At 36.3% G+C, this 16,117-nt stretch overlaps 1 protein-coding gene across 2 annotated transcripts in view; it reads right to left on the reverse strand.

Moving 5' to 3' along the window:
- Window positions 1-15,448, reverse strand: part of abcg2a (ATP-binding cassette, sub-family G (WHITE), member 2a) — a 23,446-nt gene extending 7,998 nt beyond the window's left edge. The window contains exons 1-9 of one of the 2 annotated variants that reach the window (XM_084428534.1): window positions 15,372-15,448; window positions 13,913-14,126; window positions 7,170-7,229; window positions 6,710-6,824; window positions 4,836-4,988; window positions 4,586-4,743; window positions 2,104-2,255; window positions 1,860-1,961; window positions 459-715 (exon numbers count right to left, since the gene is read on the reverse strand). In XM_084428534.1, coding sequence (XP_084284660.1) covers window positions 459-715; window positions 1,860-1,961; window positions 2,104-2,255; window positions 4,586-4,743; window positions 4,836-4,988; window positions 6,710-6,824; window positions 7,170-7,229; window positions 13,913-14,118 — 1,203 coding nt within the window. In that variant the 5' untranslated portion in view covers window positions 14,119-14,126; window positions 15,372-15,448. Of the gene's footprint in view, window positions 1-458; window positions 716-1,859; window positions 1,962-2,103; window positions 2,256-4,585; window positions 4,744-4,835; window positions 4,989-6,709; window positions 6,825-7,169; window positions 7,230-13,912; window positions 14,127-15,171 lie in introns of both variants that reach the window. The other variant, XM_084428535.1, reaches the window with a different exon arrangement.
- Between the last annotated feature and the right edge of the window lie 669 nt (window positions 15,449-16,117).

Raw genomic sequence — 16,117 nt, forward strand, 5'->3', positions numbered from 1 at the left:
GAAATTGGCAAATTCTAATTATAAAAAAAAGTTGAAATTGACATGCTGTTAAAATTACAAAATACATTTTTTAATTGACTTAAATTCTAATTATGACCTAAAAAGTTGAAATTATGACATACTAAGTTAAAATTACGAAATAAAATTTGATATTGGCTAAATTTCTAATTATGACAAAAAGTTGAAATTGACATACTGTTAAAATTCTGAAATGAAAATTTTAATTAACTTAAATTCTAATTATGACATAAAATGTTGAAATTATAACATTCTAAGTTAAAATTACAAAATACATTTATTTATTTATTTTAATTCTAATTATGACATAAAAAGTTGAAATTATGACATATGACTAATGTTTGACTGTTCGATATGTCAATCTCGACTTAGTCTCGTAATTATGACTTGGTACGTCACAATTTCAACATTTTGATGTGTTCAGCCGTTGAGCACCTGACCTGAGCGAAGGAGGTCTGCGGATTGAGCATCAGGTTCCGGAAGGTTCTCTTGAGGACCCAGTTGAACTGGTGGAAGAAGGACGTGTTGTAGGTGATGGTTCTGGTTTTGGTTTTGACCCGAATGCTGTTCTGCTGACCCTGAATGATGCGCTCCAGTTCACCTTTGGTGTGTTTGAAGCTGGAGCTATTCCTGTATTCCTCCACTAAACGATCCTCGATGCCCTTCAGAGACGAACTCAGCTGATCCTGGTCCAGTTCTGGCATTCACATGCATGTAGAGACTCATCAATCATTCAATTTGAAATTGACTTAAATTTTGATAATGACATAAAAATTTGAAATTATGACATAAATGAAATGATGACATAAGTTAAAATTACAAAATAAAATTTGAAATTGACTTAAATTTTAATTATGACATAAAAAGTTGAAAATGTTGACATATGACTTATGTTTGACTGTCACAATGTGTCATAATCTCGTCTTAGTCTCGTAATTATGACTTGGTACGTCACAAGTTCAGAGACGAACTCAGCTGATCCTGGTCCAGTTCTGGCATTCACACACACATGATCCTGCACTTTATCCTTCACTTAAACTATTACAAATGTGTTACTAAAGGCTTAAAAAAAAAAAAAACATATAAATGTTATATGGAAAACTTCAACAAAATATTGCCTGGGCAAATAACTGAAATAAATATATAAAGTTTATATTAGGTTTAAGATATATTAAGTAGTACCTCAAATTACTAAAACTGAATAAAAATAAATTAAAGCTAAATAGAAATACTTAAAGACTAATACAAATTACCAAAGAATATAAGAAAGTTAATAGAATTTAAACTACTAATAAAATGAAAAATAAAACTTACAGGAAAAAAAAAATTTTCTCATGATATTTCTGAAGGATAAATATTACATAGTAGTACATATTAATTAAAATTAATTAGTTAAAATAAGCTAACTGTTAAACATATTAAAATCTGCATATTTGTGATATTTACCCCCGAGGGTTTTTTCCCCCCATAATCTTATTAAATGTGTGCTTCAACTTTCATTTCAAATTCTTCAATTTGATCAATTAATGTACAAATAAAATTACGAAAATAAAAAATACTTTTCTCATGATATTTATGAATGATGTATTTTATATAGTAGTAAATATTTATTCAAATTCCACTATGGTAATATCAACTGTGGTAATTTATATCATTCCAGTGTGTGTAGATATTATATGAATGGGCAGTTCTTGACTAAAAAAAAAAATCAACAAAGTGGCCGTTATACAGCGAGACTGCAGACACAGAGAAGGGTGTGTGTGTGTATGTGTATGTGTGTGTGTGTGTGTGTGTGTGTGTGTGTGTGAGTGTGAGTGTGTGTGAGTGTGTGTGTGTCGTACCCTCACTGTTGTTTAACTTGTTGAGTGTGACAGCCGTTGAGTCTCCATTGATGACATCCAGGAAGAAATCAGCAGGGTTGTTATGAGGTTCACAGGTGTATCCTGACACACAAACAGAAGACATGAGAGTGTGTGTGTGTTTGAGAGAGTCTGTGTGTCTGTGTGTGTGTGTGTGTGTGTGTGTGTGTGTGTGTGTGTGTGTGTGTGTGTGTGTGTGTGTGTGTGTGTGTGTGTGTGTTCTCACCAATCTCACTGAAGTACTGCAGGGCGTCCTGAGCCGGCCCGTGATACACCATCCTTCCTCCCACCAGGAGCGTCAGGCTGTCGAACAGACGGTAGATCGAGTAGCGCGGCTGATGGATGGAGAGGATGATGGTGCGACCGCTGCGAGCCATTCTGAACACACACACACACGCACGCTTAAGAGATTTGTTCATCTCAAAACACACACACTTACTCGCACATACACACACACACACACACACACACACACACACACACATATACACAATCTAACACACACACACAAATGTTTTTTTATATTTATAACATATGATACAGTTAAGCAACATTACAAAACCAAGAGTGCTGTTTTCTGAACGCCATCATGATTGAAAATTACACTGAATTCATACAAAAATGTTAATATTAAGTCACTTACATTTTAGATACAATGTTGACTGTTTTTGTTCCGTTTCAGCAGCAAAAAAAGTTCCAAACAAACATCACAGCAGAACCATATTGCATCTCACAGCAACATTCAACCGTGTTTCATTACTGAATATTCAGCACTTTAAACTTACTATAACAACAAAATTAACAATTCTTCTGACTCTCGCATGCTTTTCAAAACCTTCTCCTCTCTTCTCAATCCTCCTCCTTCATCACCCTAACAGCTTACGATTTTGCTACATTCTTCATAAATAAAACAACCACCATCAGTTGCCAATTTACCAGACCACAAACTGACATCTAGCTACTGGAGTGCCTCAGGGCTCAGTGCTGGGACCACTACTCTTCTCCATCTACATGTCATCACTAGATCTGTCATTCAGAAACAAGGTTTATCCCATCACTGTTATCATCTAGCTACTGGAGTGCCTCAGGGCTCAGTGCTGGGACTGCTTCTCTTCTCCATCTACATGTCATCACTAGGATATGTCATTCAGAAACAAGGTTTTTCCCATTACTGTTAACTTCTAGCTACTGGAGTGCCTCAGGGCTCAGTGCTGGGACCACATCTCTTCTACATCTACATGTCATCACTAGATCTGTCATTCAGAAACAAGGTTTATCCCATCACTGTAATCATCTAGCTACTGGAGTGCCTCAGGGCTCAGTGCTGGGACTGCTTCTCTTCTACATCTACATGTCATCACTAGGATATGTCATTCAGAAACAAGGTTTTTCCCATTACTGTTAACTTCTAGCTACTGTAGTGCCTCAGGGCTCAGTGCTGGGACTGCTTCTCTTCTACATCTACATGACATCACTAGATCTGTCATTCAGAAACAAGGTTTATCCCATCACTGTTATCATCTAGCTACTGGAGTGCCTCAGGGCTCAGTGCTGGGACCACTACTCTTCTCCATCTACATGTCATCACTAGGATCTGTCATTCAGAAACAACTGCCTCATTCTTGATTGAATCCGTCATTCGAACGAATCGATTGAATGAATGACTCAATGACTCACTCATTAAGATGGTCACCTGCCGCCACCTACTGGTGGTTTAGTTTTGTGTTAAAAAGTATCATTCTTTCCCCAACATTTCTTATTTGTTAGGGTTAGTGTGTAAGTGTGTGTGTGTGTGTGTGTGTGTGTGTGTGTGTGTGCGTTAGGGTGACCACCCGTCCCGCTTTGCGTTGTACCTCAAAGCATTTTCACCCCTTGTCCCGCACGTCGCATACTGAGTAAATGTCCCGCATTGTCATCAGTCTATTGGTTTTTCATTTTATTTATTCTTTTTGCGGCGTAGTTTTTCACCTTTATTTAACAGCGCTTCGTCAGAAGTACAAATACAACAGCCGTTTTTAAATCCTATCCAATGGTTGAAAAGAAAGGAGTAAACAAAATCAAAGCTGTCAATCAAAATGTGGACTGGTGATTCGTTCCATGTGTTCACTGTCAGAAAACAAATGGATAATTTGGTCAATTAAAATGAACTTAATTTTTAAATAACTAAATAATTAATAAAAAAATTTATTATTTGTTTAATCAACTTGTTGCTTGCTGTGGTTGTTTTAATTCACATCCTTTCTAAAAATATGAACGTTTTTGGTTTAATTTATTCTTAATATATAAGACTGTCAAAGATCTAATTTCATGTTGTTTTATATTTTATTTGTTCATTGTTTATTTTGTTGGATTTTAATTGGACTTGGTCAGAACTGTTTATAAAATAGTTATCTGCATGATCCCGCTGCCTTTGGGCTCAGTGATGTTAAATTTCAATGACATGTCAAATAAAGACATGTTATGTTACATTGTGATGTAATGGTGTTTTCTAAAGAACAAAGTATTTTTATCAGCTGAAAGGCAGAATACAAATAGACATTATATCACAGTTTCAGGTTATGTTTTAGTGTTGGTAACATATCCCACATTGTCCCACACAAACTTACAATCATCCCTCATTTGGTTTGTTTGATGGTGGTCACCCTAGTGTGCGTGTGAGTGTGCATGTGTGTGACTGATTGTGTGTGTGTGTGTGTGTATAAACACACTTCTTCAGAAGCATGAGGACAGAGTTGGCAGTGCTGGCGTCGAGGCCTGTTGTCGGTTCGTCCAGGAAAAGCACAGATGGATCAATGATCAACTCCATGCCGATGTTCGTCCTCTTCCTCTCTCCTCCCGAAATTCCACGAATCAGCTGCGTGCCCACCTGTGAACCAGCCAATCAGAGCAGCCAGGAGTCAAAGCCATGTTTTACTGTATAATGATTATAACTCCTGAAGTGTGTGTTGTGTGTGTTACCCGTGAATCTGCCACTTTGCTCAAGCCGAGCTCCTGGATGAGTCTCTCCACCTTCTCATCTTTCTCTCGTTGTCTGATCGTCCTCGGGAGCCGTAAAGCGGCTGAGAAACGCAGATTCTCCCGCACGGTCAGCGTCCCCATGACCACATCATCCTGACACACACACACACACTCTCAGTGTTTATACCGTGACTGAGCACTTTCTGAACACGCACACTTTGAGACGGAAGAAGAATGTCTCGTGACACGGCTGGCGTGATTTGAGATTAGATTAAAGAGTTAAAGAGGAATTCAGACTCCAGAAGAAAACAGAACTTATAGTAACTCTATTACACCGTACTTACACTCTTAAACATATTTAGGATACACTTTATTTTAAGGTGTCATTGTTCTAGTGTAATTATATATTTAAGTACTGAGTAATATTAAGTATTAATACATGTACTTACTATAGGGTTGGGGTAGGATTAGGGTTTGGTTGAGGGTTAGTTGCATGTAATTATGCATAATTTACTGTTATTACTATTTACAATATGGTAAAGCTGCTGCTTTAAAGCAATCTATTGTAAGTTCCTCTGCAGTCAATAATCTAATTCCTTAAAACTCATCTTTGATACTCAAAATTACATATTTAAACGTTTTTCCCAGTGAAAATAATTTCTTTTTTGTTTGTTTATTTGAGTGTATCCTGACATTGTTAAGCACTTTGGTTGTTTCTGAATGTTTTATATAAATACATTTGAACTTTTGAACTTCTTCACGCCTTAAAATATCTTGAATGTAACTCGACACCCTTGCCTCATGTAGTATGCGCGCTTCTATGAATATGCAAATGAGCCCCGCCTCCACTCACTCACTCAGCTCAGAGATCCACTGGTTGACGATCACACGTTGATCTGATTGGTTACAAGGTAGTTTGTGACGTCAGAAACACCAGCGATTTCAAAGCGTGTTTTTGAGACTGTCTTTGGTTCACTGCAGTTTTAAGGAGGAAATACTCAGCAATGCTGTCGACTTATGAATTTACACATGGTTTGTCTTAACGCATATTAAAAACACTACAAATAAACACCCAGACAGCAAATTAGTGTCGACCCAGATCCGGCCCACATCTGGTAGGCGTTAAATCCACATGTTGCTGTCTGGGCAACATTAAAAACTTTAAAGCTTCTTCAATGCCAATAAAGAACCTTTATTTTTAAGTGTGTATGGAAGGAAAACAAACTAAACTGCTCGAAAGTTACACTCCTACTACTCTTATCTTGGTCAGCAATCTCACAAATCCCTTAGTCACGACACTTGTTGTACAGAAAAACAAGTTCAACTTCCTCTTTTAAATGCTGAAGTCAGTTTTAGAGTCAAGCATGAGTGTTAAAGTTGAGCGTTTGTGCTTCAGACATGAATGATTCCTCAAATCTCTGCTGCTACTTCAGTGTTTGTGCTCACAGTTTATGAGCCTGTACACTGCAAAACATGCTTTTCTTACACAGTATTTTTGTCTAGTTTCCAGTCCAAACATCAAACATTTCTTAAATCAAGATGCATTTACTAGATGAGTAAAATGACATAAGATATCAAGTCTTGTTTTCAAAATGATCTGCCAATGGGGAGAAAAAAAATAATCTTAATTCAAACAGAAACAACATTATTTTTCTGACCCCATTGGCAGATCATTTTGCTTGTTTTAAGCAAAAACTCAATTAATTTTGATTAATTCCTCCGGAAAACAGGACATAATATCTTATGTCATTTTACTCATCTAGTAAATGCATCTTGATTTTAAGAAATGTTTGATGTTTGGACTGGAAACAAGACAGAAATACTAAGTAAGAAAAGCATTTTTTGCATTGCTTTGTTTGGAAAAGTGTTTCTACCTGCACTACATATCCCGACAGACACTTGAAGTTGGGTGGTTGAGGCGCTCCGTCTATAAGAACCTCTCCGGAAAGACCAGCGGGATCCTTACGAGCCGCCAGAACATCCAGGAACCTTCATTAAAACATTCAAACAACATCAGTGGCACGTCTTGTCTAGTCGTTAGTCTTGTATATTTAAGCCCTCATGTTTGCCATGTGTGTTTGTCAAGTATTGTTTGTGTAACCACTATTCTTGTCCATGTTTTGAGTTCATGCCATGCTATTGTTTCACACTGCAAAAGAAGCTTTTCTTAAATGGTATTTCTGTCTTGTTTCCAGTCCAAATATCCTCAAAAAAATTTAAATCAAGATGCATTTACTAGAGAAGTAAAATGACAGTATATACACTAGATTTTTTAACTTTCTGTTAAGAAATTAATACTTTTATTCAGCAAAGAGACAGATAGGCAGATCTTACGATGATTTCCCGCTCCCGGTCGCTCCTAATATGGCATTCAGTCCCGGCTTCATGATGCCACTGGAGAAAATAACATACAGAATTATGTAATAATTATCATCACCACGTTTTCTTCTTCATCATCATTATATAATTAAATAAAACAAAATATAAAGCCAAACAAACACGGGATTCTGATTGGATGAGCCACATTCAAAGCTATCGTGAAATGCAGTTTCTTTTTGGGAGACCAGAATATTTTTACTCTTAAAGGGGTGGTATAATGCCCTTTTCACAAGCTGTAAAATAGGTCTCTGATGTCCCCAGAGTGTGTGTGTGAAGTTTCAGCTCAAAATACCCCACAGATATTTTTATATCGCATGTTAAAATTGTCACTTTTTGAGGGTGAGCAAAAACGCTCTGTTTTGTGTCTGTCCCTTTAAATGCAAATGAGCTGCTGCTCCCGGCACAGGGGGCGGAGCTTCAAGAGCTTGTTCTTAGCAGCTTCACAGATACGCACTGAAAATTAAAAAAACGTTTAGCCTTTTATGTTCAAACTGGAGTCGGACAAAGATTGAGAGACTCAAGAAGAAGTGACAACATGTAGACAAGATTTCTGAATGGTTAGTTGAGGAATTTATGTAGCTGATGTGACGTGTTCAGGGGGCGGGTTTATGTAAATTTCAGGGGTTGGTGATGTCACTAACCCGGGAGGAATGTGGTGTAGTCTCTACCAGTCGTTTGTTGTAGTCCTTATAAAGTGATTTCTGTAAAAGCAAATATCTCCCTTTGCTCTGAGCTTTGAGCGTCGTAACTTTGCAGATGTTGTTTATGCTCACACAGCAACATTACATACTAACTAAAGTTAGAAAAGTCAAATCATAGTCAACCACCCCTTTAATATTTTAATCTACTACTGTATATCAAGCACTAGCATGCTGCAAATCACTTACAAACACCGGATGAATATAACGAGTCATGATTAATATTCCCTCCAATTCCTCAGAGTTATTGGAGGAAACACCCAGACCTGACGAGCACACGTCTCTGATCAGTACAGATTAAATCATTTCATAAGTTCAGATGAGGAAATAAACATCAGCACTTATACAACCAGCTCAAACACACACACACACACACAAACACACACAAACACACACGGGTTAATGATCACACTCGGATGAGCTGACGGCAAACACAGGAATCCTGTACAAGGGTCGAACACAAGAATATTGGCAAAACATGTCACTCTCATTACAGTGGAAAAGACTAAAAAGTTCAACTAAGTTACACTTATCATTTAACTTAACTAAAATTAAGTTAAATGATCTTATTAGGTATTCAAAAATAACATTTTGAAAAAGTACAATTAATAATGTACAATTTTGAAATTCTAAGATTATAGTTTTTGCTGTACCGAATGTGTCCATTTTAAGAAAGAAAAAAATAATGAAAATATTAGGGGCAAAAAATCAAGGGTATAAAAAGAAAATTAAAAAGTAAAACTGTATTACAGTGATAAGAATGCAATTTTTTTGCATTGTTATTGAAAATTTTAGGGGGTAAATAAAAAATAAAAAAAGCAATTTAGGAGTGCTAAACATACGCTTCATTTCAATTCTCATTTTCCAAAGAAATGTATTAACGCTTTGCTCTTGGCGTGTAAAATGACTGCGAGTGACTCAGATGTGGAGAGTGAAAACCAGTGATTTGGGAAGAGAAATGAAGATTATTCAAGACCGTCCTGTTAAGTGATTTCTATTCTGTGACTCTTATCTGACGGCAGGGCAAGGGTCGAGGTCTGATGGCTGAAACAAACCCTTCAAATCAAACTCTGAAATAAAGCTGCGTTTAGTTTGAGCGAGTCTTGTGTTTTCCGCTCTCGCCGTGTGAAAGTTCAGCGCTATTGTTCAGCCGAGACTTTCATGTCGGACAATGACCTGGACACAGCGGGGTGTGAACACGTAACACCGATCATCAGGTTATGAAAACACGTGTGTGTGTTCGGTAAACATGCCCATGTGTTAAGTGTGTGTGTGCTCATTACAGGGTGTGTGTGTGCTTGTATAACAGTGCTGTTTCTACACTGCAACAAATGCTTTTCTTACTCAGTATTTTTGTCTTGTTTCCAGTCCAAATATCTAAACATTTCTTAAATCAAGATGCATTTACTAGATGAGTGACATGATAAGATATTAAGTCCTGTTTTCTGGGGGAATTAATCAAAATGAAGTGAGGTGATGCTTTAAACAAGCAAAATGATCTGCCAATGGGGAGAAAAATAATGTTGTTTCTGTTTGAATTAAATTATTTTTCTGACCCCATTGGCAGATCATTTTGCTTGTTTTAAGCATCAACTCACTTCATTTTTATTAATTCCCCCGGAAAACAGGACTTAATATCTTATGTCATTTTACTTTTCTGGCAAATGCATCTTGATTTAATTTTTTTTTTAGATAATTGGACTGGAAACAAGACAAAAACACTGAGTAAGAAAAGCATTTGTGCAGTGAGCTCAAGCACATGTGTTTCTGAGTGCAGATTTCGCTGGAGTTGGCTGAAACATCTCCATACTTCCTTCCTGCAATTCACACAAGCCCTCCCTGGTGGTTTCCTCAATCACACAATCACATGGCGCATGTTACCCCGCATCACGTCCACATGTTCTCAGACCCACGACCTCTGAAAGGATCAAATCCAGGAGTGAACACACAAGAATAACCACCACTACCACCATCACATTCATTCATTCATGCAAGGGCCACACGTGCCTCTGTTCGACTCCGGGGTTTCAGAGGGTACAGGAGAAGAAAAGCGAGGGAGAAAACAAGTCTGAACAAGAGATCTGCAGGCCACCAGACGTACACAAGACTGAACTGAACACGTCAAATCAAACTCAGAATGAACCAGATTCTGTGACAACTACAGTATAAATCACAGCTGACGTCATTAATCGTCTCACATTTGATGAAGTTTGCATAAATGATGTTCATTTTTATGTTTGTTACTGTGAAGCAGTAGATTAAAAAGTTCGTCGAGACAAACTTTAAGTTGGCTTGAGGAAGTTTGGACCAGAAGTTTAAAGTAGTTTAAAGTTTAAAGTTTTATTTTCCTTTCAGAAATGTTGTCTACATGTTGTCACTTCTTCTTGAGTCTCTCCATCATTGTCTGACTCCAGTTTAAACATAAAATATTGATATTTTGATATTTTCAGTGCATGTGTGTGTGAGCTAAAAGGACAAGAGCTTTTGAAGCTCCGCCCCCTGTGCCGGGAGCAGCAGCTCATTTGCATTTAAAGGGACAGACACAAAACGGAGCGTTTTGCTCACCCTGAAAAAGTGACAATTTTAACAAAAATATAAAAATCTCTGTGGGGTATTTAGAGCTAAACCTTCACACACACTCTGGGGACATCAGATACTTATTTTACATCTTGTGAAAAGGGCATTATACCCCCCCCTTTAACATGGAAAACATAACTTAACAAAATAGATACAAAAACATGTATGCAAAAACATACAAAAATAAACATAAAAACAGAGAATAACACATAAAAACATACATACAAAAAACAAGAACATAAATACAAAAACATACCAAAAAAATACGAGCATGCATGCAACATACAAAAAATAAAAACATGCATACAAACACACCCATAAAAGCATGCATATAAAATAGGGGTGTAACAATATATCGCAATACAAGTTTTCAAAATTTTAGTGTCAGTACTACATTAAACTCCTATATATAGTGTTGAATATAATGTATAATAATGCACTGGTATATCTATAAATATATCTAGTCAGAGATTAAGCATATTCATCTAAAATAATTCAGTATTTCAGCTTCAGCTTCAGAATCATGAATATTGTTATTCTGGTGTCTCTATTGTCCTGTGCTTTGGGTTTCAGCACCAAGTCCAAGAATATTCATTCACACACACAATGTAATATCAAATTTAGCCTTTTAATCAACTGTTTTTTTTTGTTAATCTTTTATCATAAGTCTTGGAGTATCGCAATAATATCGTATCGTGAGTTCAGTATCGCGACATGTGTCGAATCGTGACATGAGGGTCTCGTTACACCCCTAATATAAAAACATAAAAAAATAAAAGCATGCATAAACAAACATACAAAAAAAACATGCATACCAAAAATAAAAAAAAAACATGCATACAAAAACATACAAATAAAAAAAAACATGCATTCAAAAAAACAAAAAACAAACAAACACAAAATGCATGCATCATCTTTGCACCATTGTAACTCCACACTACTTTTATGCAAAGATTGAGTTTCAGTGAAACATACTGTGGTTTAAAGCTGGAACATATCTACCACCGGTATTTGAATGTTACTGTAAGGTAAGCTATTGCCATAATACATATAATAATAATTATATGTCTCATATAATAATCCAGCAGTATTTTGATATATTTACCAGGGAGCTGAAATTCATAAGCCATGGTGTTTATACAGTGCTTTCAAAGATACCATGGTATATTTTATTTTTGCACACCATTGAATTAGTATATTCCCTTCCATTTAAATGCAATGGAACATTAATATGGTACATTAATGCTGGTTCAATCTACTTTATTTTGATGGTCCCTTTTGAACACTCCGTTGAATATAAGTAACTTTGCAGCTACATGTCAGCTAACTGTCAGTAGAGTATTAGTAGACTGTCTGATTATTAATATCTGCAAACTCTGTATTATGATGCTCCTCAACAGATATTCTACTGACTATACGTAACTTTGCAACTACAAGTCTACTTATTCTACTAACCCGAACCCTACCAGTCTACTTATACTCTACTAATACTCTACTGATACTCTACTAATACTCTACTAACACTCTAATGAGAGTTAGTGGACATGTAAGCGCAACGTTACTTATAGTCAACAGAATGTGTTAAAGGGACCATCAAAATAAAGTGAAACCAATATTTTTACATCAAAAGATGAAAATGTTTGGAAAGGATTAGTTTTATTAAGGAAAGGAAAGAGCATTGAGTCATTTACTCATTTGATGGGCAAATCTGCGGCACTGGCGGAGCTAGGGGGTGGCCAGGGGTCGCCGTGGCCACCCTTGGTCTAAGCTTGGCCACCCCTTTGGCCACCCCTCTCACAACTGCTGTTTCTGTCTCTCTTTTTTTACTCTTTAAGAACACAAAAAACGTGAGACTTTTCAGACGCACACTCCAACTTCACCTCAGCGCCAGGCGCAAGTCAAACGAGTGCGGAAATGTGCAAGTGCCGAATGAGCTTCATCAGAACATCAGACAGTGATATATATGCACACAGTAAATATAGAGTCAATCTTTCCCAACTGGTGGGTTGCAAGACCGTTTTGAGGAAGTCGAATAGTGTGCAGTCAACAACAAACGTCATTCTCTTTTTTTCTGATGCTACTTTTATTTTAGAAGATGTGTGTGAAAGCTTGTGACACTTATGTCAGATGCTGAGAAAAGCGCGTTGTCCTTATTCAGTTGGCTATCTTCGGTAAGATGAGATGTTGTCAGGCAAAATGTCAGTAAAACTAACTAACTTTTCTGTCATACGGCTGACAGCCGTTGTGCTTGCGCACATCACGCGCAAATGCGGCGTGCTGTAGCCGAAGTTGTCGTCAATTAACTCATGTAAGAATCAAAAAGGCGATTAAAGCTGTCAAAACTGCATGCATGTATTTGTTATATATGCGTCACATGTGTCTGGATTAAAATATTCTGCTATGTGAGATCACAATATAAGGCACAAACTGATATGTAATGTTTTCATGTCCAAATAAATGTGAGCACTGTGCATTTGTACTAGACGATAGGCATTCATTTTGCGTTCATTTGTGAAGGACAAACAAAAATGGATCATTTTTAAATCCATAAAATAACTAATTTTACATTCTGCCAACATTACATTATGAAAAACATAACATTTTACATTATGTGCAGACAGTTGACTTCCGCCTTGTTCACATTCTTGCACTTGGTGATTCAAAAGAGAACTTTTGTTTTCCTTTTTAATTTCGGTATGATAGAACTGTTGCAATTATTTATTGTGACAACTAATATAGAAAGTTAAACTTTTATTTGACAAACTCAGAATTGGTTGAATAGTTCATTGATTATATCAAACGCATTGAAGGTTGAATAATCTTTGGACTACAGTATTTATCTGCATCTTATCTCATCCATGAAGATGCAACAATGTAGAACAAGCTATTGGAGATTCTGAGAACCAGAACCAAGCTAACTGAGGAAGTTGAACTTTAGCTATAGTGTGTGCCCTTTTATTACTATTTAATTCATTTTAATATGAGGTGGTGGGTAATAATAAAAAAATATATAAAATTCACTCAGTATTCCATGATTCCTAATTCACTATCTCAATTACAGTTAAGTACAAATTAACTTTATTCAGTTGTGTAGGCACTAAAACAGTCCAATACATAAATAATTTTTTATGATAAAATAATAATATTTCTGTGCCACCCCAGACTGGTTGCTGGCCCTTGCCTGGCCACCCCTATGAAAAATCCTGGCTCCGCCACTGCTCTGCGGATTGTGTTGCTGTAATATTTTTACTCAGATGTCTTCTTTTGTTGTTGTCATTGTCTGTTTGTTTTATTTTTCCAAATTTGTTCAATTGTTTGTTTTATTGTCCCTGACATGTATCTGTGTAACCACCTGATGTAAGGATTGTAAAAGAAATAATACAATTGGGAGAAAAAAGAAGATGCAAATGTAAAAAGACTCACTTGAGGTCGATGAGGATGTTCTTGCGCGTGCTCTTCCTCTTGCAGAGGAAACCACTCTTCATCGTCACATTATAGTTGATGTCGTGAAAGCTCATGGTCGCTCCTCGCCGGGACGCTGAAGAAGACATGCCGGTGGACACGTGAGTTCGGGACACATGATTCTCCAGATCCGTGACGTTGGCCAGCTGAACAACCGTATCTGCCATCGTGAACCCTGAGGAACAGCAGAGGAACAGCAGCTTGATCTGGAGCTTTAATGAAGAACAGCAGCTTCACACTGCAAAACATGCTTTTCTTATTTAGGGTTTTTGTCTTGTTTCCAGTCCAAATATCTAAAAATTCTTAAATCAAAATGCATTTAGTAATCAAAATGAAGTGAGTTGATGCTTAAAACAAGCGAAATGATCTGCCAATGGGGTCAGAAAAAAAATCTTAATTTAAACAGAAACAACATTATTTTTCTCCCCATTGGCAGATCATTTTGCTTGTTTTAAGCAAAAACTCACTTCATTTTGATTAATTCCCCCAGAAAACAAGACTTAATATCTTATGTCATTTTACTCATCTAGTAAATGCATCTTGATTTAAGAATGTTTAGATATTTGGACTGGAAACAAGACACAAATACTGAGTAAGAAAAGCACTTTTTGCAGTGAATGCAAGGAAATTCAAGTTTATTTATATAGCATATTTCATACACAATGGCAATTCAAAGTGCTTTACTTAGAAAGGAATTAAAATAATCACAAAATACTTTACAATAAGGTTCATTAGTTAACATTTTTCTATGGTGATTGTCTGTGGTGTTCTTTCGTCATTTTAGTCTGATAGCAGATTCTCAACATACCTGATCAACTCATTACCATATTCATGCATTCATGCATTCATGGTATTTTAATGCTACTGTTATTGACACTTAAAAAATACCCAGGTATTGCCGTCATATGGTAATTAAATCTGCTATTCATTAACCAATGCTAAGACTCTTTCAAAAATACCATGTTTTTGACACTCATGATGTATGATATTTTTTAAAAAGCCCTATATGGCATTTAAACACCAACATTAATATGGTAAATAATGCTGTTTGAGTGCGGTTTTTGAGCACCAATGTTATTTTTTTTTAAATGCCTTACTAATTAGGCTACCGAATATGCTAATCGAACTTATTCTGTCATAAATATAAAATATAAATAGAACATATAAATAGAAAAACAGCGCTAATGTTTCTTATTATGATGAGCCAAAGCACCACTTACTTCATTTCTCATCATGTTCATTCATATCTAAGCAAAACATATGCAAAACTTTGTTGAAATATCCCTCCACGAGCTTCACAAATACAGACCAGAACAATCGAGGTCGTTTTTATCCGAATACCGTAAAAATACCGATTAATCATCGATTCCGTGGTTGAGAAAAGCCGCAGTCACATACACACACACACACACACACTCACCTGAAGAGGAGCCTACCGCTGCTCACGCGAGCACGTCTGGTTTTATGCGAGGAGTGTGTTTGCGCGTGCGCGTGCGCGCTCTGTGTAAATATGAACGTGGTTTCATAAAGCACACGAGGCGCGTCACACGTGTTACGATGACCGGAGTGACTTTATGTAACTTATGCATATCAGCATTACATATAAACATCATCAGCATGTACAAGAGGGATCTTCTTTAAAAGTACCATGCAGTAATCCTTAAATAATGAATGGCAATGAATATGGCATGGGTATCAAATATCAAAGTATTGTGGGATTACCAGCATTTTACCACTATGATGCAGTATATAGCCTATATACTAACACACACATATATATATATATATATATATATATATATATATATATATATATATATATACACTGTACATACATACAAATACACACACACACACATATATAAATATCATTACATCGAGCCATAATTTGGATTGTTAAAAGATGACAGTTGAAATAAGATTAATAACAATTCAGATCATTTAAATAGTCCTAAAAGTAGTTTTTTTTATTATTTTTTTTTCTTAAAATCTTGATTTCTAGACAGGCAGTTCTTCAGGCAAGTTCTTGTGAGCTAAACTGGTCCGCTCAGGACAAACTAAAAGGATAATTTAAAAATAAATGAAAAAGTGAAGTGAAAAGGTTGAAGGGGTGGTGAAGAAGTTTAGTTTAAGAGGTGAAAACTTCAAAGAAATGGTGACCGGTTT

This window comes from Rutilus rutilus (genome assembly GCF_951802725.1).
Source record: "Rutilus rutilus genome assembly, chromosome: 13".
NCBI lineage: Eukaryota > Metazoa > Chordata > Actinopteri > Cypriniformes > Leuciscidae > Rutilus > Rutilus rutilus.